The sequence below is a fragment of the Glycine max genome, chromosome 14, assembly GCF_000004515.6.
Source record: "Glycine max cultivar Williams 82 chromosome 14, Glycine_max_v4.0, whole genome shotgun sequence".
Lineage (NCBI taxonomy): Eukaryota > Viridiplantae > Streptophyta > Magnoliopsida > Fabales > Fabaceae > Glycine > Glycine max.
Window position 1 is genome coordinate 28,989,522 of NC_038250.2, and position 23,759 is coordinate 29,013,280.

General features: G+C 30.9%; 1 protein-coding gene across 2 annotated transcripts; it reads right to left on the minus strand.

Annotated features, from left to right (window-relative positions):
- Positions 1-3,505: 3,505 nt before the first annotated feature.
- Positions 3,506-14,540, minus strand: LOC100780150 (protein CELLULOSE SYNTHASE INTERACTIVE 3). 2 transcript variants are annotated; one of them, XM_006596148.4, is made up of 8 exons: positions 14,259-14,540; positions 13,950-14,064; positions 13,259-13,355; positions 9,968-13,037; positions 6,479-9,023; positions 5,281-5,735; positions 4,610-4,726; positions 3,506-4,200 (listed from the first exon to the last, which is right to left on the minus strand). In XM_006596148.4, the coding sequence occupies exons 3-8, from the start codon at positions 13,315-13,317 to the stop codon at positions 4,039-4,041; spliced, it is 6,408 nt and encodes a 2,135-aa protein (XP_006596211.1). In that variant the 5' UTR covers positions 13,318-13,355; positions 13,950-14,064; positions 14,259-14,540; the 3' UTR covers positions 3,506-4,038. The 2 variants fall into 2 exon arrangements, with proteins under 2 accessions (XP_006596211.1, XP_003544701.2); XM_003544653.5 differs by having other exon boundaries at positions 13,950-14,165.
- Between the last annotated feature and the right edge of the window lie 9,219 nt (positions 14,541-23,759).

A 23,759-nucleotide genomic window follows, 5' to 3' on the forward strand; every position in this document is an offset into this window, starting at 1 on the left:
GACGGACTCTTCGGAGTGTAGGCCTTGGGGGTCACCGGGTTTGAGTGCTCCTTTAGGCCTATGTTGATCCCATATGGTTGGAGCATTCTCGCAAAACATCGTGACCCTGACTGGTCTCCCTATGATCTTACTTAGTGAGAGTGACCTGACAAACCCATTGTGTGGTGTGTCTTGTTATGTACTCCTAAGCGCCCCAGGGTGGTTTTTCACTGACATGGTACCACATTGCATATAGGCTTGAGTCTTACAATAACTGTCGCATACGCTTGCTAATTGTTTATTATGAAATTGATGTGTTATTATGTCTTGATCGGAGTGTGTGATTCCTGTGTATAATGATTGATGATTGAAATGTGTGATTGATGGATGAAAAGTGTGATTGATGAATGACAAAGTGATGAAATAATGTGAGATATGCTAAGTAAATTGTATTTGACTACTATATGTTGTGTTGTTTCTCTCTAGTAGTTAGCAATGTGATAACTCACTCCCGGTTTGCTGTTTGTGTTTGGATCCTGTGATGATCTTGAACTTTGTGTTCGGGGGAGCAGATGAATAGGTGGATGATTATGAAGAACCTCATGCTAGAGGACACGGGAACACCACGCTCTGATAGGATGTGACATTAGGATATAAGTTCTATATCAATTGTACGAAACTTAGATGACCTTCTTTGAGCTGAAATGACTTTATTATTTATTTGGACAAGTTTGAATATGATGTAGAAGAAAGTGAATGTGAGCCTTTTACCCATTTGAACGGCTTGTATTTAAAAATGTTTTAAAAATACTTTTAATTAATATTTAAATTTTTATTCCTTTATTAATATATATGTGAGGGGTAGAGGGTGTCACAGTTTTTGTTTTAAATTGCATGATGCTTTAAACATGTTATTTTATTTTATTTTGTTGTTTAACTTGAATTCTTTTGTAAACTTGAATGACCTTATTTTGAATCGAAGATGTTTCTGAGAAGTTTTATTTGATAACAGTGGAGTGAATGTGAACCTTTTACTTATGTGAATTTACATATGATTTTATTGAATAAAATTGATTTAATTAAATTTCATATTTTATATGTTTTTTTTATTTATATGCATGATGGGGTATAAGCTCTCACAATAATAACTAGTTAATAACTAATTTAATATTCAAATGTGGAATAAAAATCTATACATTTTTTTTTTTGCATTGGGGATAAATGCATAAATAATTATGCATGTTACTGTAAGAAATAAGTGTGCACAAATAATTATATTCTTAAGCTGAAGCTTTGGAATGGAATTTGTGAGTAGTAATAATTGAGACGAATTGGCGTTCAGTCCTCACAGACTCATAGTGTTTCAATTTTTAATCAACTTCACATCCTCATATAAATTAATTTGGCTGATTTGGAAGAACTTGTTTCAATCTGTTTATAAATGCATGATAGAGAAATGATAGTAATATATTATTTACCACACTTTTTTAAACATTTTTTACTATGGGCTGAAATTTACTTAAGATCATAACTTTACGGATTTCACTTTTTAATTAATGAATTTCATTTACGACTTTATGGGTTTCACTTCTTAATTAATGAATCTCATTTATGATTTTATCATTTTGTAGTTTTAAATAAATTTTAATCGTGTTAAAAAAAATATGCTGATAGGATAAGGTTACATTGCAATTGGAGCAGCATCTGCAGTGAAATTTAATGTGGATTAGAAATATAGAGAAAGGATCCTCAAATAGACGATGAAAACAATAAAGGTAAGAACATAAAGTGATAAATCATTGATTGATGTGCTGGCAATGGGTCATATTTATGGATTGAACTCCTCTAAAGTGAGAAAACAAGAGTATATTCACCATTATCCATTGATTTAAATTAAAGCATCTCGTAAATTTAATCTATTTATGAGAACTACAATCTTGTATTTATGGCTGTGCCTGTGGCCCTGTGCACATTAAAGGAGGAATCAATAAGTTGGCTAAACTTGTCTTCCCCTGCCTATTTTCTAAGATACTGAATTTCATATTGTTTTGATTGTGTAAATAAACATATGATATAAGTAGCTGTATCCTGTTCATAAATTGAAAAAAAAAAATGACAGGAAGTGAGAAGATCTATTCAGATTTGCTCCCCATGCATGATGATATTTAAGTCTTTTCAATGCTGAATTCGTTCAGGAGTTCTTTATTTTCTCCTTGTGAATGATTACGCCAAAATGACCAGTGATGTGTCTCCTCTACCTACTTATTTATGCTTTGTCATTTTCATGCTGCAAGGTACCCATTAGGTGGTAGTAGATCTGCAATATGGGACTCTAGTTATTATTACAATGCCTTGGCCCCCGTCTGCCACTGTCCTCTTGCCCCACTCTTTCTTCCGTTCGGGTGCTGTTTCCTCTTGCCTTTAGGACATGTGCAATTTCATACCCTGAAAAACTATTACATTCACAATTGAGTTAAATTTTTTTTGCCACATTAACATTTTGATTTATGTGTCAAAGAGTGGTTCAATACTTCTTCACGTTCTATTTTCTTCTTTATATCTAAATCAACAATTCATATGCTTTTTAGTTTCTCAAATATACTAATTCTAATATTTAACTCGTGAATCAAAGCTATTGCATTGGAAATTAAGTTTGTCATTTCGATTGATGCGTAGTGATTCAATACTTCAATGTCTCAGTTTCTTTTAACCACTTACATTGACACTATAAAATAGTGTAAAATGCGTATTGCAAACATACTTTCACATATTCATGATATTCTAATTAAAAACAAGTTATACATTACATTTGACATTTGATAGTATATAATAATTTTATATTATCATCTAATTATAAATATTATATATGATAATATTATTGATTTTTATAATAATTTATTAAAAGTGATATCACCCTTATGAAATACCATTAATATTTGTCAATTTTTTTTATTATATTAGATATAAACTTATTACTATTGCTACCAGACATTATTTTCTAGGTATGTACTTTGGATGTTTAAAACTTATATAATAGTGTTTTATTTATAGTTTTTAGTAATGTAAAGTTATGATATTAAGTTTCTTTAATATTACTTGTATGCATTATCTAATTCTTGTTCATACCGATTCGGGCCACAACTTGACTATGATTCAATCATTAGACCTTTAATAAATGTCTTGACGAATTCAATGATTGATTCAATTTTAAAACAATACTATCATAATTAAACGGGTATGCATCAAACAACTGCTATAAAGAGTTATGATCCTTCGGTATGAAAAGATAACTAATTCTTTTTTTTTCGTTTCCTCACACCACATAACCATAATAGTAGCTGAAGTCTTGCATGAAAATTTGACAACAGATAATGATGGCCAGGGTATGGGGCTCATAAGTTGAGAGATAAATGATAAGAGGAAATGCAAGAGGATGCGAACCATTGATTTAAGAAAATGAAAAAATAAAATAAAATAAACAATTATGCTTAACCCTAAGAAAAAATATTCAAATGGAATTTAGACCTACAACAATTGCATGGATCAATTAGAAAAAACAGGGAATTGTTTATTGGGTGGGGGCCAAGGTGGTGAAAAATGAGCATGTTCCCGACACAAGGGGACAATGACATATTGTCAGTTTATCATCTCTTGTGGCTTACAAACATAAAACAAAGCCACTTTACAGCAGATGCTAGTGTACATCCCAACATCAGAGACTAATACAAATAAAAAAATAAAAAATAAAAACTTTTGACAAATTTAATTAAAATGCCATTTTTTCCCTATGATTCAAGTTTCTAATATACCTGTGGACTGACCTGTACAATTGCAAACATTTTTTGACTTTACCGTGGGAGCATCCTTTTCAAACGCTTGCTGCCTCTAGACATTTATAATTTAATTTACACTTACAACAGGAGCAACTTAATCTGCCAGACTACAAAATTGGATCATTCAAATGTGCTGATAATTACAAGCAAAACCATTTCCAACATCTCATGCATGTTGCAGATTACCTTTCTATGCTTCCACCCAAAAAGTAGCTTGCTATACTTTTCAAATGTCATCATTGGAAATCCTGTTGGACCATATAATCTCAATTTCAAGTGTTCGGGAAGAACCATCTTTATTACCATCATGATTAAGACTGAATAATCCACTATAAACCCCCTCTGATACAACTTTATCAATTTGGATAGTGACTCTTCCAAGTGTTGTCTGGAGAAAAAGCACAACACTTGCAGTCAGTATTTAAAGCAATGCAGATTTAGCATATGCTTGATTGAGTAAGTGGGAAGGAGAATAAAAAAAGAGAGAGAGAGTGAATTTTTTTTTTAACAAAGAGTGAAGTACATTTTATTTTCCACCTCAATTTTCACGTACTTAAACGAGCACAGACTAGTATGTCACCATCAAAGGCAATAAGATTAAAGAATAAGGTAGAATTATTATTGACAGAAATAGACAGGGGGGTCTTTTTCAGTTTTCATCAAAATAACACTAGTATCCATCATACAAAGAAATGTAATCATTCATCCTTTCAGAAAAGGAATAGGTAAGCCCTCACGACTTACCACACATAAAATAGAGAATGAGTAAATCACTTGCGGAATGAATATCCAGTTACCTTTCCAAAAGTATTCTTGCTTTTGCATATGATATGTAGCTTTTGGCCCTTCGGAGGTACATCAAATGCCCAAGTGAATCCTTCTTTCCATTCTGGAGAAGTACTATGATTCACTACCTAATAGAAGCAAAAACCATAAACGGTGTCTGTAATCTTGTATAAGAAAATTTAATCCTCGCTAGAGATAGCAAACAAATCAATTTATAAGTTCATAAATAATTTTGGACAATGAAAATTACATCTGCAATTTTCTCATATGTAAAACTGGAAAGATTCACGGTTAAATTACATCCCATATATTCAATTAAGTGGAATTGTATAATCAAAACTGACTCCTTTTTAAGTTGTCAGAAATTTGAGAAGTTGAAAATTATGACAGGAATGCTAAGAGTAGGGTTCCTTGATCTATGAATATTTTAAGTAAGATGATTTTAAAATTTTGGTTGTCATCAAATGCACCCCACCTAGTGGAATAAGGCGTTGTTGTTGTTGTTGTCATCAAATGCAATTTGTAATCAGTATGGTACTTACATGAAAACTAGGAATAGTAGAAACATGAAGCTTCTAATTAATAGAAAAATAGTTTCAAATAAAAAGAAAAGAGGACTGCAAAGAACAGAAGAAATAATATTAGTGCTTTTGCAGATTTCAAAAATTATTCATGAGAATACCTTGGTTTGTTTTGGAGGACCATTGCCTATTGTTAACCGGCAGAACGCATTTGTGCTTCCCATAGTTTGTTTGAGGTTGTTTCCACGCTTAATGGTGACAGTCAAACAACCTGGTAAGCAGTGCAGAAGAGTATCTGCCCTCTCATGGAAACTAGGCGGGCAGGTTTTCATGAGCATTTGCAATATGGGGATGGCTTCTGCAGCAATCATAGCTTGAGACTTAGCTATATCTATAGGCATAGTTGACCAAGATTGTCTTAGCAAGCAAAACGTGTCAAGTACAGAGTCCTGAGCCGCTTCACCACCAGATTTAAGTGCCCCTACCAAATGAGGAATGCAAAGAGTTGCTGCTTCAGATGTGTGGAGCTTAGGGAAGTTCATGAATATCACATGTAGAGTTCTCAAAACCTCCTCATTGATTGTGGCAGTTGACCATAACTCTCTTTCCAGTGCAGCTGCATAACAAAATGATTTTTCAATGAAATAAAAAATTTTAATAGATGTAAAAGAGAAGCGTCACAATTACACCCCAATCTATATGTGATTATTTTTCTAATTAATATAAATTTAAGATTGATATGGTACAAAAAATTATTTGACTTGCTGTCACACACCAGAAAATCTTTAGACATCCTCCATTTTTCTAAAATGAAACTAACAGAAATATACATTCAATTAAAGATTTATACTAGGAGAGAAAAGAAAACAGGAAGGAGACTAATTTATTTGTACACGTTGACAATTTCCAATTACTCTGAAAAATGAAAAGCTCATCAAATCAAAACTTGGTTGTTTTTCTTTCTACTACCGAAAAGTCCAAAATGAAACAGATGCCGAATCACAAGTTGAAGACATCTTTTCAAATTCTAATAATATTGGTTCAAACAGAAGATTAAATGAAGCATTTAAAATAAAATAAAAAACATTTCCCATAATTAACAACTACAATTATTTCTCAAAACCTGATCCTAGTAAATTTTAAATAAACATCAACATGAAGCTTTCATACAAGAATGAGCTTGATCCATTAAAAAATGTGCAATTAAATGAATTTGTGTGTAATCAGTTAAACAGAAGACTACTAATAGAATGTAAAACAGACATGATTAGAGCTATGAGACATGCCAAAAGTAGTTGCTCTAAAGTATGCATAAGTGTAAAGCAGGGAACACTGTCAATACGGACAATTTTGATGTACCTGTCAAAGACCTGATCAACTCATTTGACACGTATTCTTGCAGTGTATGGGTAGAAAACAAAAATTTGATCAGTAAAGCAGCTTGTGCAGAAACTTCTGTGTTTGGAGACAGAAGCAATTCCTGAATCACCAATATGCCCCCAGCTTCTGCAACAGCTCGTCTATTGGTCCTGCTGTTCATGACAAAGTTTTGCAATGCACATATAGCCACCACCTTCATTTCTTCAGTTGGCTGATCTTCAAGTAAACTTATCAATGCACGACATGCGGAAACAGAGGCGCTAGATCTAGCATGTCCTTCATGCTGGGAAAGATCTCCCAAAGCTAAAGCAGCAAGAAGCTTGCCAGACTGTGATCTGGTTTGCGGATCCAATAGATACTGGGATAAAGGTGCTATAGCATACTTAGACACCTTCATCTCTCGTACTCTCACATTGTTAAATAAAGCTTCTAGTAATCTACCAGATGCTTCTTCACAATGATGAGATCTTAAAAGTTCCAACAGAGCATCTATAACTCCAGCTTCCATCATCTGCTCAGCACTTGAAGCATCGCTTCTGTCATGAACTATTAAAGCATTAAGGGCTATGCTAATTGTACTCTCAAGTGTTGAGTGCAAAAGTTTCACAAGAACCACTACAGGAACTTTAAAATAGTAATCGGCATTGGAATGTAATACATTAGAGAGAACTAAAGCAGCTGATTCCCAGAGCGCATGTGGTGGCTGAGGCTCATCTTGAATAATAACCTTTGCAAGCTCAAAAATACCTCCCGCATCAGCAACTGCCTTTGGCCAACTTGTGGAAATTTTTTCCAATGCTTTTATTGCTGTTTGCTGTAAGTTTAATATTCCAATTCCTGCAAGCTGTACGAGGGGCACAACTGCATTCTTTGTTGTAATATCTTGCTGAAAATGTTCCTGTGCAAGAAGATGAGATAACAGTTCTGTGCCAAGCTGTTGAATAGCTTGGGATGGGGATTCCAGAAAAGAAATCAAGGGCTCAATAACTTGGCTTGGAGTAAGCTTCAAGGTTGCAAGACTTTGCGGTTTCTCCAATATATTTACAAGTGCTTGTAAGGCGCTATGCTGTCCCCATAAGTTGAAATCTCGGCGGAGCAAAACATGGAAAAGTGGTTCTACAATTTCTGCAGCATCTGAACTTCTCGCAATTGCACTGCTATTAGTTAAAATGCGAAACAGCTCAGCTATTGTGGAGCATAGAGAGCTAGGTGCTAATTGTAGTAGATTGAGACAATTATTAATAATGCCAGCTTTCACCATGTCTAGTTTAATTGGAGTCCTGTCTTTGCCCAATTTGATAAGAGTAGATATGGCGGCCTCTATAAGCTGATAGTTTGTACCAGAAACCAAGCTCACAAGGAGATCCACAACATTGTAGGCTGCTGCAAGCTCTACTTGTTGTTCATCTTCCAATAATCTCTCAAAAGCACAAACCCCAGATACTATTGCAGTCTCAGAATTAGATTGCATCAGTGATATAAAGGGTTCTAGGCATTCTGAGGCAACTGGATCTGCTCTGATCTTGCTATTGCCAAAAAGAGCAAAGCAGAGTTGCGCAGCATGGCTCTTCAGTTCCAAGGATGAAGCAGAAGACAGTATTTTGTATAAACATTTAAGTGGGTTTCCTTCCACATCAGTAAGAAGAGATACTTTTGAAGAATTTCCTGAAGTTAACTTGATCAAGGCCATGAGAGCAGCCTCCTGCTCATTACCTGATGTTGTGTTAAGCATGTCAACCAATGGTTGAATGGCCTGTTTAGCTAATTCTGAGTCTCTAATGTTGCCAGCATCAAAAAGTTCATGAAGTGCTCTTGCTGCACTATATCTAGCATTTCTTGATCCGAGACGCAAAACTGCTATGAGTTGGTTCAATGAATTAGTTGATGCTTCATGTTTAATAAGGTCAGAATTGCAAAATAATATTCTCAATAACTCAGAAATAGCTGCCTCAGTTGAGTCTTGAGGACTCAAGGACAGGTATTTGTTCAAAGCTTCCAGAGCTCCAGCTTCAGCCAGGATTAATTTATTGCTATCACTTCCATCTGCAATGGATAACAAGAGTCTAACAGCAACTGGTGGAGCACTAGGCCTTTCTGGTATTGGTCTCAGGAGATCCACTAAGAGGGGTATAGATTTCCTGGCGGTAGACCCCACTTTTACATCTTCAATTTCAAAAAGGTGATCCAAAACAACTTGATCAGGGTTTTGTACCAAAGAAAATTCTTCTGATAAAGCCATGAGATTAGGCATATCTGACTCTACATGCCCAATAATAGTTATCAATCCAGCAACAGCACCAGAATTCGCAATGGCAAGATCTATTCCCTTATTACCATTACAAACAAGACTAGCCATAGTTTGGGCAGCAAAATATTTATCAATTACTTCATCAGATCTTAGCAGAAGAGTGATAGAAGGTATTATGCGCATTGTGACAGGAGATAGAATGACATTTTCATCTTGAAATAAAATGGCCAAGAGCAAGGCATTGATCCATATTCCTTCTGTATCCTCGTATTCTGCCTGTCAAAAGCGGTAGGCAGGAAATCTATTCAATTCATCAACTTAACTCATCCCATGATCAAACAAACAAAAGCAACTGTGCAATCCAGATATGTAGATCAGCAACACAAATCAACAACCATACGACATAAATCTAGTATTTGGAAAAAACAGAATGTACAACGTACATTAATTGAGCCTTTAATCTTTTCACTCTTTACTAGTCATTTCAAAATTCAGTCTTAGCTCAGGCTTAATAGAAATAAGAGGACCTGAAGTCCAAGTTAAAATAAAATTAGTTATAATGAAATTCAAAAGGAGGGAAACGAATTCTCTAAAAAGGCATTTAAAAGAAAATACACAGTTTAGAAAGCACAAATGTTAAATTATATGAGATAAGGAACTTCTATATTAAAATTTAAATTCATATTAATAAAAAATCTAAAATCAGTACATATTTTTGTTGATTCATGTCAAGCTAGGCTTAGCTTGGAATCTTTTTCCTGCTAAAAACTGGCTCGTGAATCTCCAATTCTAAGTTTTCTTTTTCTTTGGTGAAAACTTTATTTATTTCTTTGCACTGAAGTTTTCTGAATGACTTTAAATTAATGCTTCAATATGCCATTCATCAAAGATGTTCAATTAAAAACAACAATTTTTCTTCATTGTTCTCCTCTTTCTTCCCAAATCTGCTTCTTTATTACACACTATCCAAAATTTGATACACTGATAATGAACTCTAAATTGCAAAATCATATAGCCTCCAAGTTATTGTTGCTTGTACATTTGCAAATAGACAGTTTCCAGAAAGCATAAGCAATGCCATCACACAGCCTGAGATGGCACATTTCAGTATTTGCTACTTACAGGTATAGATGTGAGTACCTACAGTAAAGAAAAGGCTAGCCAGAAGACAAAGAGAATTGATAAAGGCAGCTTTAATAATAAGCTTAAATGTAATGTACCTGTGGATTTGAAGTATGTCTTGCAAGTTTGTCAAAGAGAGCTTCAAGTCCACCAGCTTCCATAATTGTGAGCTTGCTCTTTATATGGAAAGAAGCAATAACTGAAAGCAACCACATGGCAATAGTGCTTCCCAAGGAAGTGGCTGGATCAGGAATATCAAATTCATCAACTTCTTGAAAAGAATTTCTCTCCATAAAACCTTTAGAAGTGACAACTTCAATTTCTAATGAAGAATAGCTACAATTCTGCTTTATCATTTCAACTAAAGAATATATTAATGGTTTTAGATACCCAGAAGCATCAAGTGAATCCATTGAAAACTCTTTCTTCTCCTTTGCAGCACAAATTAATAAGGAAGAACCTCCAATTTTTACTTCTAGACTGGAGGAGTTCATTATTCTATTAGCCAATGAACCAATGGATTTGGAACTAGCAGATAACAATTCACCGAGAACAACTGGCTGATCCCCACAAAGTCTAGATAGAATTTTAATTGCCTTGTCTTGGACAAGGGAATGCCCCTCAGCCAGGAAGCAGACAAGAAGTTCTAAGCTTGATGGTATTTCAGCCAGAGCTGACCATGGAGGGTAAGTGAAGTTGACACCCTGTTTAGTTCTGGCTAGCAGTGCAATTACTTCTAAAGCATCTGCTGCATCAGTTCCGTCCATATCCATAGCTCTTAAGGAATCAACAAGTGCAAGCACAGTGAAACAGCATTGAGCATTACCCTTGAGAACATCACCTACTGGAAAATGCTTCAATAATTGATGAAGTGCACGAGATGCATTTCGTTTACCTTCCAAGGTCCCTTCTGCCAGAACTCTTGTTAAAGCTGAAACAACATCTTCTGCTAGAGCCTCAGCAGCAATAAAAGGATCAAAGAGAAGATTGGCCAATGCAGCAACAGCAGTTTCAGCCGCATCAACAGAGGATGTTTTAGCTAACTTGATTAGTGGCTTGACGTCACCCTCTACAATATAAGACATTTTATTAGCAGCCTTGTTCTTTGTTGGACGAGACAGAGCACTTAAGGCTCGAGCTGATTGAGTGGCAACAACTTGAGTTTTGCTAGTCAAAAGCTTCACGCAAGGAAGTACAATCTCATCAGTTGCAAGACTATCACAGATGTCTTGTCTTGTAATAAATAAATCAGCTAGAACTGAAGCTGCATATTCTTGGGTTTCCTCATTTGATGAATTGAGGACTTGAACTAGAGATCTCAAGCCTTTATTAGCTGCAGAACCCTTTTCAAGGAGATCATTCTGCGAAGCCATAGTAAGAACATGACCTAAAACTCGGATTATGTGGGTTTTTGAGCTTGGAGAATGCCCTAGGAGCAATGCTAATAGCTGATTAATTGTGGCAGAATCAGCTACTCGGACAAGCTTTGTGAGTGCCATTGCAGAAGCTTCCTGTCCTCTTGGTCCACCACTCTTAAGAAGCCACAAAAATGCTGGGATGGCTCCAGCACTTTCAACACAAGCACGAATATCTTCACTGTGACAGCACAAACTCCACAGAACATTTGCTGCTTCCTCTCTTGCTTTCTGTGATCCTGTCTCCAACAACTGCACCAATGGTGGAATCCCTCCAGCAGCAGTGATTGCCCACTTGCTGTCATCGACCTGGTCAGTTAAGATTGCTAGCAACTGAACTGAGTACTCTTGATGCTGCTCACTGGATAATCCAAGCAATGATATTAGTAATTGGATGCCTTCCCTTTTTTTAATGGCCTCCCATAATCCAATCTTATCACAACACAAGCTTGTCAATGAAAGTATCAGATACTCTTGCACATCAGTGGCAGCCATGGTTATAAGTCCAATCAGAACCTTCTTTGAATCTGCCTGAATGAGCCACTTTGAGAGACAGACATTTCCATATAGGCTAGCCATAGCCTCGAGGACACGCTCTTGAATTAAATTGTTGTCCCAAGGCTTTAAAAGAGTTACTAGAATATCCTCTATCTGAGTTGCACCAAAATGTTTCTCATCAACATCAACTTTTTCCTCAAAGACCATGAGTGTATAAGCAAGAGCGCCAATTATATCACCAACTGGTGAATCAGGGCGAGGAGAACGTGAAAGTTCTCCAAGATATAGTATTAAAGCAGACATGCCACCACAGATATTGGCTAAAGCTCGAGTTGCATGCTCCTGCAGAGCCTGGCCGCCATCACCTTGCATACACTCATTAGAAGGAGCAACTATAGCTGCAATAAGGATTGGAATACCATCTGCATTAACAATGACCTTTTTAGCCTTGGTAGACTGTGAAGAGAGGGCCTCTAGGGCATCAGCAGCACTAGCTCTTACAGAAATGTCATTTTCCTGACCAACAAGCTGAAGTAAAGCTTTGACTGCTCCAGAGTCTATTACTTTGGGGATGCTATCACTGAATGCCAGCATTAAACGTGCCAATAGAGAAGCTGCATTTGACTGAGAAACAGCATTATCTGAAGACAAGAGCCCTACTATGATATCCACGCCTCCAGCTTCTAATGTAGCTTTCCAGTAGCCGTCCTTGTCCCCACAAAGATTTCTTAATGCTCCAGTAATAAAACCCTCCACAATTTTGTCTTCCTTGTTCTTTGGATTTAGTTGATTCCATAAGGTTGGAACTACACCTTCTGTAACAAAAATTTTCATACCAACATGATCATCAGAAAGACCACCCGAGGAAACTTCATATATCGCTTCAGCTGCTGCCTTCCTGGCATCGGTGGATTCATAATTTAAAAGTGACAATAATGGTGGGATACAGCCACCAAGAAGTACTTTTAACCTCAGGTCTTCATCTTTGCACAGGACACTGAGAGTGGAAGCAACGTTAACTTTTGCAAGAGGGGTTCCATTTCTGAGAATGCTTATGAACAATGGCATGGCTTGGGCATGAGAACCGATGAGTGCTCTAGCATCCTTTCTTCTCCTGGCCATACCTAGCAAGTGTGCTGTAATAATTTCTTTCTCAACAGGTGATGACAAGTTGGCATGCAGTTGCTCCACAAAATTAGCAACCGTTGCCATTGTAGATTCTGGATCATCCATTCCTGTTGCCTCGTTAAACTCCCTGCATATATTTAACTTCCACTAGTTAGTATTTTTACTACTTTCACATTTGCAAGCGAAGGATGTACAATCAAACTCAGCTAAGACATAACCAACCATAAACTACTTGCTAAAATGTTTAGCATTCATTCATCACTAATGTTATTTCTAGTTTTTATATCAGACTTACATCAACAATAAATTCCTAACTAACGAGAAAAAAAAAAAAACTAAATTACTGACCCAATCTGGGAGGCAGAATAATTGGACTGCCGTTGTTCATGAGAGGGAGACTTTGACATTTGCACCAATTCGCCAGTTTACCTTCCTTGCAGGACACCTGAAAATTTACACACTCTAAAAATTAACCATCCCAAATTGACATACAACCAAAAATTCCAAAAAAAAAAAAGAAGCCACATAGACATCAGACGGAGATGCATTCAGTTCCTCGTGCAAGACCAGTTGACAGAACCGCTGTTTAAAAAACATTTATACCTGAGCGAAACCTACTATAGTAAAACAAATCACATGCTACCAATTGCAACAACAACAATATTTGTCTAGATAGCGCCATATCAAGATGCAATCAACAATCTACAATATTTTACGCTAAGGCTAAGTGATCCAAAATCCAAAGCAACCAACCAATATCTCAATTCCTAAGTTCCACACATTACATTGAAGTCAAGGTTTTAGAAAACAGTCCACAACCGTGATTTTGGCTGCAAATTCAAGGATTTTTTAGTGTCCACGACCACAATTGTGGCCGTATACGCTGATTTGTTCGAAAGTTCCCACAATATCAAAAAGCGCGACAGACGGCGACCAGAACTTAAAACCTTGGTTGAAATGCCACATTTCGCAACTCATCATACTACAGAGGAACACGTTAAAAAAAAAAAAAAAAATCAACTGATCCAAAAGAAGCTACCTCGCCGGAATGCAAATGCCGCAGAGCTCCTTCCTCCTCGCACTACCTCCAATGCCGCCGCATCCTCAATTCACTTCGAATTTCCCGCGAAACCGATCCGACCGAGCGAAAAACCCTGCGAAACCGACACCGGATCAAACACGGGACCGAGTTCAGATCTTCGCGAAGAACAATTGGAAAAAATCAGATCCAACGAGCAGAGATCGGTTGCAGAAGCTAGGGCACAGCGAGAGAGAGAGAGAGGAATAAATCGAAATTAGAAAACTAGAAAATTAACTACGCATAGGCACACACACGACACATTTATACCTGGAAATTCAGAACGCGGAGAAGGAGCTGAATGAATGAGAGCAACGCGAAATGGAGGCACAATGGAAACAGAGGAAAACGGAGAGAGAGAGAGTGAGAAGAGTGCGTCGCAAGAGTGAGTGAGTGTGTGTCTCAGTCTTTTCCTTTCCTTTCCATGGTTTTTGTTTTTCTTCTTCCTCCTTGTTTGTGAATGGAGGATTATTTATTTATTATAATATTTTTGACGGCGTGTAGCATTTTGGGGGGGTAAAATACGTGTCCGAATCGGGTTGTACTGAAAGTCTGAATGACAGTTGCTTCTTCGCCCATGTTATTGTTGCGCCTTGCATTGCATCTATGACTATCAGTCCAATTTTAACCATTTTTTTTTCTTGCTTGGGATTTGTGCGTTTTTTGGTTTTTACTTTCAGTATTTGCTTCGTGTTTTTCCTCATTGGTTTAGACATCAGAGTGACAGGGTGTGAACGAACATAATTCAAGATTCATCAATTAAAATTAAGATTCGAATATTTTTTTCTTAAAATTTAAGTTTATTTTTTGTTATCGAAATTTTAATTTGTTTTTTTTCTTTCTCTCTCAATTTCAAAAAATATTCTTTTTTAATCATTTCTGCATAAAAAAATGTTATAAGTTATACTTTTAAACCGTAAAACATCAATCAAGATAGACTTAAAAAAAACATGTTTTTAAATTAAAAGAAAAGGAGACTTAAAATTTATGTACCTCAAACAATAATAACTCAACCACTAACTGTTGGTACAAATAGTGTTAGAGAGATCCTTTTAAAAGAGAAATTACACTAAAAGTGATTTATCATATTTTTCAACGAATTAATCATTTATAAAATTAATAAATATTTCACTCAATGTCATGGATATAATAAAAAATAATATCTAAAAAAAGAGACAAAATATATTTGAGTCTAAAATTAAAAATAAGAATCCTTTGTACTAAAATATAAGTAAAATACCAAAAATATATTTAAGTCTAAAATTAAAAGTAAGAATCCTTTGTACTAAAATATAAGTAAAATTAACTAAATTTTATACTTTCTCCATCTTGAATACAAGTAAAAAAATCACATGTTTGTTTTGTTTTAAATATAGACAAATTTTAACTAATTTCATCTTATTTAGTGATATTATTTTTAAATATCCTTCATTTAATTAAGGTTGTATTTTCAGTTATCATTTTTTACTCTTAACATCAAGTTTCAATGAAATGAAAGATAATATAAAAAAAAATATTTTTTAATGAGGCTAGTTCAGTTAAACGGCGTTTAAGTAACTTTTTTAATAAGCATAAAAGTGATTCTTTGTTTGCTTATAATCGAGATTAGGGAGAGCACATACTAATTAATTTTATTAATAAAGTTTAAATAATAATTTGTTTCTAAAGTGTCTTTCATTAAAATTTATTATTAAGAATAAAAAATAATTATTGAAAATAGAAAATTAATTAATTGAAAATTATTTTTGAGATAATATCATTATTAAATAAGATAAAAAATAATTAAAAATTTACTTATATGTGAGTTGACAAAACCTTTTTTAGAACAAATTATAACGACGCACCTTATATTTTACTCGAATTACACAAGGACCCCTTTCATTTGAAACAATTTCTTTGGCACCCCTCTGTAACAATGTTAAGTTAATTTAGCTTTAAAAGTTGAAACCCAAAATTATCCCTACATAATTGCATACACACCCCTTATATTTTGTACATATTACAAATGCACCCGTGTTTTTTAGATCTAGATTATTTATTGAGATTATTCAAATTTTCAACATTCACAACCATACATTGAAGCCCACTTCAGAAAGATAGTAGCACGTAGCACTGGATTGTAACATGCAAAAGTCACATAAGCTATTATACCACAATTGTACCCAGAAGCATGTGTGGGTTCAAACGCAGCTCTGCTTGTCTGAAATCGTATGCGATCTGAATCCCTTTTCGGTCAAAGTTTCATTCCACGATTATGAGATGCTTGCTGTCGGTATTGGAACAAGTATTTCTGACAAAAGGAGAAAAAAAAAGGTACTTGGCTATGGCAACCAACAAAATGCTATTCTTTCCTTTCACTTTCAACTTTTACTGTCAAAATTCACTGCCGCTATCTAAATTTAGTTAGATGGTACCGTGGTAATTTTTATAATTCACTAGCAGTTTAAATATATTTTTTGTTATCATAATTTCATATTTTTTTATCGTTAGTCATTATGTTAATTTTGTTTTTAATCCTTAAAGTACTTTTGGTAATATTTTGAATAGTAAAAATAATATTATCTAAAACATCATAAAGACAAAAAACAAAACAAATTAAACATAATTTATAAAAACTAAAAATAAAAAATAATTATGGAGGAACTAAAAGGAAAAAAATCAGATTATAAGAATTAAAGACCTTTATTATAGTAAATACTAGTAATATTTACATCCCCAATCCAATATTTAATACTCCACGTAGAATGTTAATTACTACCATTTTACGTAAAACATTAATTTTCATATATATAAAATTTCTATGACATCAATAATTTTATTCAATTTAAACAAGACTATCTTTATTAAATAATACATATAGTTTACACCAAATCTTCTTTATCTATGTGCTTTAATTCTATATATATATATATATATATATATATATATATATATATATATATATATATATATATATATATATATATATGACTTAATCGCTATATATTTTTAAATTAATATTGATACTATTAATTAGAAAAAAAAATAGTCTTTGCATAAGCAGTCTTTGCATCCAATTACAAATGGTTCTATATAATAAATTTATTAATTTTTATAATAACTAATTTAAAAATTATATTTATTATAATTTCTAATTAATTAACAAATATACACTATACATAATAATTAAACTCTATTAATTATTAGTTTTACATCATACTGTATTTTTTTTAATAAAGTTTACATCATATTATTAATTTCTATATACCGAAAGTGTATGATATCTAGAACTTTTATACATTTTTATACAGTACATTAGTTAATCAACATTTGTATATTAAATTGGACTATAGAATTTTGATATGTAGAAGCTATATTTTTCTCTTTTTTCTTTTTGGTATAACTATACTGTTTCTTTTTCATTAATGGGAAATGTAATTTCTGATTAAAAAAGTCCCTCACGTTTTATATTATTTTTTATATTTTTATTCTTCTCAAATATTAGTTCTTAAATATAGTCATTTCTATTTTAAAGTTAATTTTTAAAAATGTAAAATACATTTTTGGTCTTTCTTTATCTTGGATTTTAGTTTTTAGTTGCTCAATTTTTTTTTACTGTTTTTAGTTCCTCATAAGTCGTTCCATTTTATTTTTACTCCTCTGAAGTTAATTTCAACTATTAAGTGACGTGTGGTGAGCAAAATTTGTGCTTGAAAAATTTTGTTTAAGTTTTTTTGTTTAAAGGAAAAGATTTTGTTTAGTTTCTCACTATTTTTAACTATTGCAAATTTTCTGCCAGACTAAAACTTCCAGAAATGTTACAACAAATTAGAAACAAAACAAAATCAATCTTGAACATCAGATCTTTTGAAAACCACTAGAAGTGCTACAAAATAAACATTAAGACTGCCAAAAATTTTGTAGCACTTAAAAGTTGCCAGAAACTTAAATAAAAAAAATTGACACACAATTTTGGCTCGCTACATCACTTAACTATATTGAAATTAATTTCAGGAACTAAAAACGAAACTGAATAATTTATGAGAGACTAAAACTAAAAATCAAGATAAAACATGGTACAAAAATATATTTTTCCTTTCTAAAATTTGAATTTTAATACACAATAATGTAAAAAAGGTGTGTTAATTCAAATTTTTTATTTTTATAATTTCTTCAACTTTAAAATTTTTATGTCTTTAATTTTTTACTACCTATTTGCTTACTTTTTAAAAATTGAGAACTTGATTGACTGAACAAAAAATCATACATGATCCAAACTAAAAAGACCAAAATTAAAATTAAATCTTATTATTATTAACAATGAATACATTTCTTATGTTTTATTTTTTGTTAGGATATATAAAATTTTAACATTATTTTATAATGAAAACATTTTTCTCCTATTTTTTATGTAAATTTTGTATTTTTAAATTTAAAGGTATTCATTAAAATATGGAGAATATTTTTCTAGTTACTATATTTTTTTTTTTGCGCAGAATATTAATTGCTATAAGAAAAATGCTTATTAGTCGCTAGCCATATTGACTAATTAGGTAGTATACTGTATACACCAGAAAAATCTATACTCGAGAAAGAGAGTTAACATAGAGGATATAATAATGAAGGTAATTTGTATTATTAGTGGAAGTGGATCTAAATTAACTGGGTGATTATTGGGACTTTTACCAAAAGGTGTAAAAAAAATTTGGTTTTTCTAATCAATTTTAAATTATTATCAAAAATAGGATAAGTAATATTACAATTTTTATGTTAAAAATGATATTATTTATTATGACTTATTATTTTTTTACTTTTTTTTACTGACCGATGTAAATTTTCTTACTTCAGTTTAATTTTTTTTATTTAAGACTTTATTCATGTTTTTTTTAACTTACGACTTTGAAGTCGTAAGTTTCATTTTTTATGACTTTGAAGTCATATTTTATATTTTTATTTATTTATTTATTTATTTATTTTTAAGTTTAGATTTTTTAGTTTAGAATTTTTTATTTACTTGTATTTTCTTTTTTTCTTTGTTTTCAATTTTAAAAAAAATTAAATAATTTTATTTATTTAATTATTAAATAAATATTTTTAAATTTAATTGTTATTAGTTTTATTCAATATCTTATATATATTTTTTATATGGTATTATTTAATATGTTATATATTTTTTTAAAAAATTATTTTAAATATTTTATATAATCTTTTAATAATATTTTATCTAAAATATTTTGTATATTTAAAATTTAAATAATTTTATATATTTTAATATTTTGTATATTTAATATGATTTTAATAACCATTCATACAAAACAAGTAGACAGTTAATATAATTCCTATTTTTTATGTTTCTTTTTAATTTTTATGGTTCATTTTTAATGTATTATGTTACTTTTAATTTAACAAATATGTTTATAACTAAATTAGTAGATGTTGTTAATAGTAAATTCCATTATATAAAATAAATAATATTATTTCATAAATTAATAAATTATAAGTGAATATCAGTAACAAAAAATTTTAATATTTGTTTTAAAATTTTAGTTTTTTAAAATTTAAGTATTTAAAATATAACAAATATTAAAAAAAAGTATTAAATATCATTATGTCAATTTTCTATTTCATTTACAAAATAAATCAAATTAAATAATATTATTAAAAAATTATATAAATTTTAAATATACAAAATATATTAAATATGATAATATTAAAAAATATATAATTTTTTTATATTTTTTATTTATTTAAATATATAAAATATATTTAAAATATATAACACATTAAATAAAACCATATAAAAATATATACAAGATATTAAATAAAACTAATATGAAGTAAACTTAAAAATATTTATCTAATAATTAAATAAATAAAATTATTTATAATTTTTTTAAAAATTGAAAATAAAAAATAAAATACAAGTAAATAAAAAATTATAAAACAAGAAACTTTAAACTTAAAAAGAATACAAAGTCATAAAAAAATTAAATTTATAACTTTAAAGTACTAAAAGAAATTAAACTTATAACTTTTTGTAAATAAAGAAAAAAAATATATGATTTTAAAGTCATAAAAAAAAATTAAAATCATAAAATATTTTACAATTTTAATTTAAAAATTAAAATAATAATAATAATAAATCATGACACATCTTATGTGATAATATGTATCGCGATTTATCTTATTTTTAATAATAATTTAAAATCGATAAAAAAAAATTTACACTCGTAAAAGTTTCCGTAATTATTTGGTGAAGTAAAGAATGGAGCCCACAAAATAGAAATGTAGCAGACAGAAAATTGATGAGAGGACATGACCTCTGTATAGAGAGATCAGAGGTCGTTGTGTCTGAGCCGTGGTTAATATTATAAGGACATTAGGGGTGGGACGAATTGATTGAATTAGTGGTGGTAGTGGATACTATGAAACATGCTTGGACTCAGAAAGTGTGAGAATAGCAGTGAGGATGATATGTTTTTCTATTATTATTATTATTTATAGCACAGGTCTGTTTCAATGGATCCATGAGAATCTACCATGCTCCCATCTGCATGTGCCTTCAGGCACCTATATATCTTGGTCCCTTTTATTATTATTATTAAGAAATGCATTGCATGTTTTATAATATATGCAGATGGCTTATCAAGATTTTTCTTATTTTATTTTAAGACTACATTATAGGTAATTTTTATATCAAACAATCTTTGTTAAAAGTCAAATAAAATTATTATAAATGAAAATTATTTCTTCAAATATATAATGTAATCATATATCTAAAACTCAATCGAAATTATTAAACCTTCTTATCATCTTCCAATTCCCTTGAAGTGTCAATAGGATAATTAATTGCATATTAAGATACTTTATCGCTCAAGTAAATGACTAAGATAAAAAAGAATAATAAAATTAGTTAAAGTCTGATCAATCTAATATTAGTTAATATACATCATCCAAATCAGTTACTTATGGAATAAAAAATACATAATTAATTTATGTTTTTTATCAACAAATATTAATTGTATTAAAAATATTAGTTAAAAAGATTCCAATTCACTACCTCTTCCTATCTTCTTCTCCCTTTATTTTAAAATTCATCTTTCCAGCTATTAAACCTATCTTATCTTATCTGTGCATCTTTTGCATATGAAATCCCATTAATTTAATTTTTATGATTTTTTAACTGTTCGGTAAGTAATGATTTTGTTTTTTAATCCACTTGATTCGGGTTGTGTACAGAGATGTATGTCAATTATTCTCCTGCTCATTTAACTTTTTCATGTGCTATTTTGTTTTTTAATTGATCTTAAAATAAATAAAACCTTACATAACCTGATCTATATTTTATATATAATCTATAACTATTATAATAAAAGGCTATAGAAGTTTTGATTTCTACAATTTGTTTTTACTAAATTACTGTTAAACTACATATTCTCATTTTATAGAATTAACTGTCGAATTTTCTATTTAACTTCTTCTGTCTCTCTTATTGTTTGCTTTATTTTTAGAAAAATGTAAACAGCCATTGAGCGCCTCTCCTTTCTCCGGTATACTTATAAGAGTTTTTTCCTCTAAATAATTAAATGTAAGAAAAATATATTTATTATTAATTCGAATAAAAATATATTGTAATCTTAATCAACTTTAACTTTTTTGTGAATTAATTAACTTTAAATATAAATAGAAATTATTACCAAGTGAAGTGCATCAATCAATTGGCACATTGTTGTTCTAACTTAATTAACTAGTGTTATTGAGTTAAAGTTTTAGATATATAATTATATTAAATATTTAAAAACAAAAATTTATCACTTATAATAATCATATTGGAGCATGATTACACCCATCGAAAACATATATGATATTTAAAATAAATTAAGTTTGATTACCATACATTTACAATGTCAAATAAATTTATACAAACAAACTTATTATACATAATAAATTAATAAATTGTGATAGAAAGATAATGTAAAATTAGCGGTCTATTTGTTTTAGTTTTTAGAAAGTGTTACTTGTTTTTTCATCAATAAATGTTAATTCTATTAGAAGGGTCGTCATGGAAGGGATTCGAATTCACTCTTTCCCTTTTCTGTTCACACAAGACCCTCATTTTTAATCATCAACTAAACCTTATATTTTCCCAAAAGATCTACTTGTCATTTAATAGGGCTACAACTCTCCAGTTTTTTTCATTTGTATGTAATATTATTTTTACAATAAGTTAAGATAGTATATATTTTTTTTAGATATCAAAAAGTAGTTGAGATAGTATATATATATATATATATATATATATATATATATATATATATATATATATATATATATATATATATATATATATATATATATATATTCTCTTTAAAAGTAAAAAAAATCCAATTAACTTCTATAAAAACACTATTTTTTTCTTTTCTTAAATAAGAATTATTTAATTTTAATATTTTTTAAATTGTGTTTATTCGACTTCGTCATTTCTTTTTTGTAGTTTTCAATTTAAGTATATTTTTAATTTCTAAAAATGTGATATTATTTTTAAAATTTTATTCATATTTAATCCTTCAACGTTATAATAAAAAAAACACGTGTTTTCACTTCTAATAAAGGTCTTAAAATCCATTATTTTTATTAAATGTAACAGTAAAAAGATTAAATAAGAAACAAACTGAAAATTCCAAAATTTTAGAATTTTTTTTAAAGTATTGTTTCTAAGTGATTACAAAGGTTATGCTTTGTTTGGTAGGAGAGAGATAAAGCGGATGAGGAGAAAAATAGAGTAAAAATTGTATAGATCTTATATTTTTTATATTCTATTTTAATTTAAAAATATATTTTTATATTTCTATTCTTTCTATTTCCATATTTTCTACCAAATAAAGGGTTAAAGAATTTTAACTCTGCTACTAACAACTAGCAATAATATGTTTAGGTCTTTGAGTTTGAGGTGCAATTATGGACCTCCTGTTTTAGGTCCCTTCATGAAGAGTACACTGGGTTATTTTATCATGCTTAAAAATATAAGGTGAAAAGTTTAGGATAGATTTTTACTTTAAAGGAAAAAAAAAAGTGTTTCAGATGAGAATGCATTCAATTTTGAAGCGATTACAAATCAAAAAGAACAAAATTATCGGTTAACAATCATTACTTTCATACCTTTAAGGATTGATAATGTTTTGCTACAAGACAAGAGCACATATGTTATTACGTTCACGAATGTTAATCATTCACTTGTCCCTTTGTTTCACAGTTAAAACGCACTAAACAAATGAAAAACGAAAACATAATTTATTAGTAAACGCAAACAGTTAGCCACTTTTTATTGATTTCAATGATTTGTCTGCCATTCTATTTCCATTCATTAGGATTTGACATTTTTCTTAAAATGTATAACCACAATTTTTTAAGAAAAGCCATTTTGAATCCCAAACACTGCTATTATTAATGCGTAGATTTTGACAAGCTATTTTGTCACTTTCGTAAAAACAAATCGTTTTCCCTTACGAAACTCAACCAATTAACGAGTGTTTCCAATGTTTGGGCCATCCTTGTTGAGTTTTTCGTAGGGGAGTTGATATTTGACCCTATTCCTTTTTCTATCGCTTAACTTACAAATAATAAAAAGAAATCTTTTTTTTTCTCCTCTTTATTTCTCGGAATTTTTCCCTGTTCCCTTCCCCTTTGTCTTTCCCAAGAACCCCAACCCCTTCTTTCTCCACCCCCCACCCTAACTTATCAACAATCACCCTCCTTTTTTTTGCCCCCTTTATTTTAAATTTCTGTGTTCAA

What these genes read in the sequence shown, in the direction of transcription:
- LOC100780150 (XM_006596148.4), bottom strand. Translation starts at nt 13,317, where the DNA reads ATGTCAAAGTCTCCCTCTCATGAACAACGGCAGTCCAATTATTCTGCC. An exon ending in TATTCTGCCTCCCAGATTGG is followed by an intron (nt 13,038 to 13,258) that starts GTCAGTAATTTA and finishes AAATATATGCAG; the next exon opens with GGAGTTTAACGAGGCAACAG. An exon ending in GCAAGAATACTTTTGGAAAG is followed by an intron (nt 4,201 to 4,609) that starts GTAACTGGATAT and finishes CTTTTTCTCCAG; the next exon opens with ACAACACTTGGAAGAGTCAC.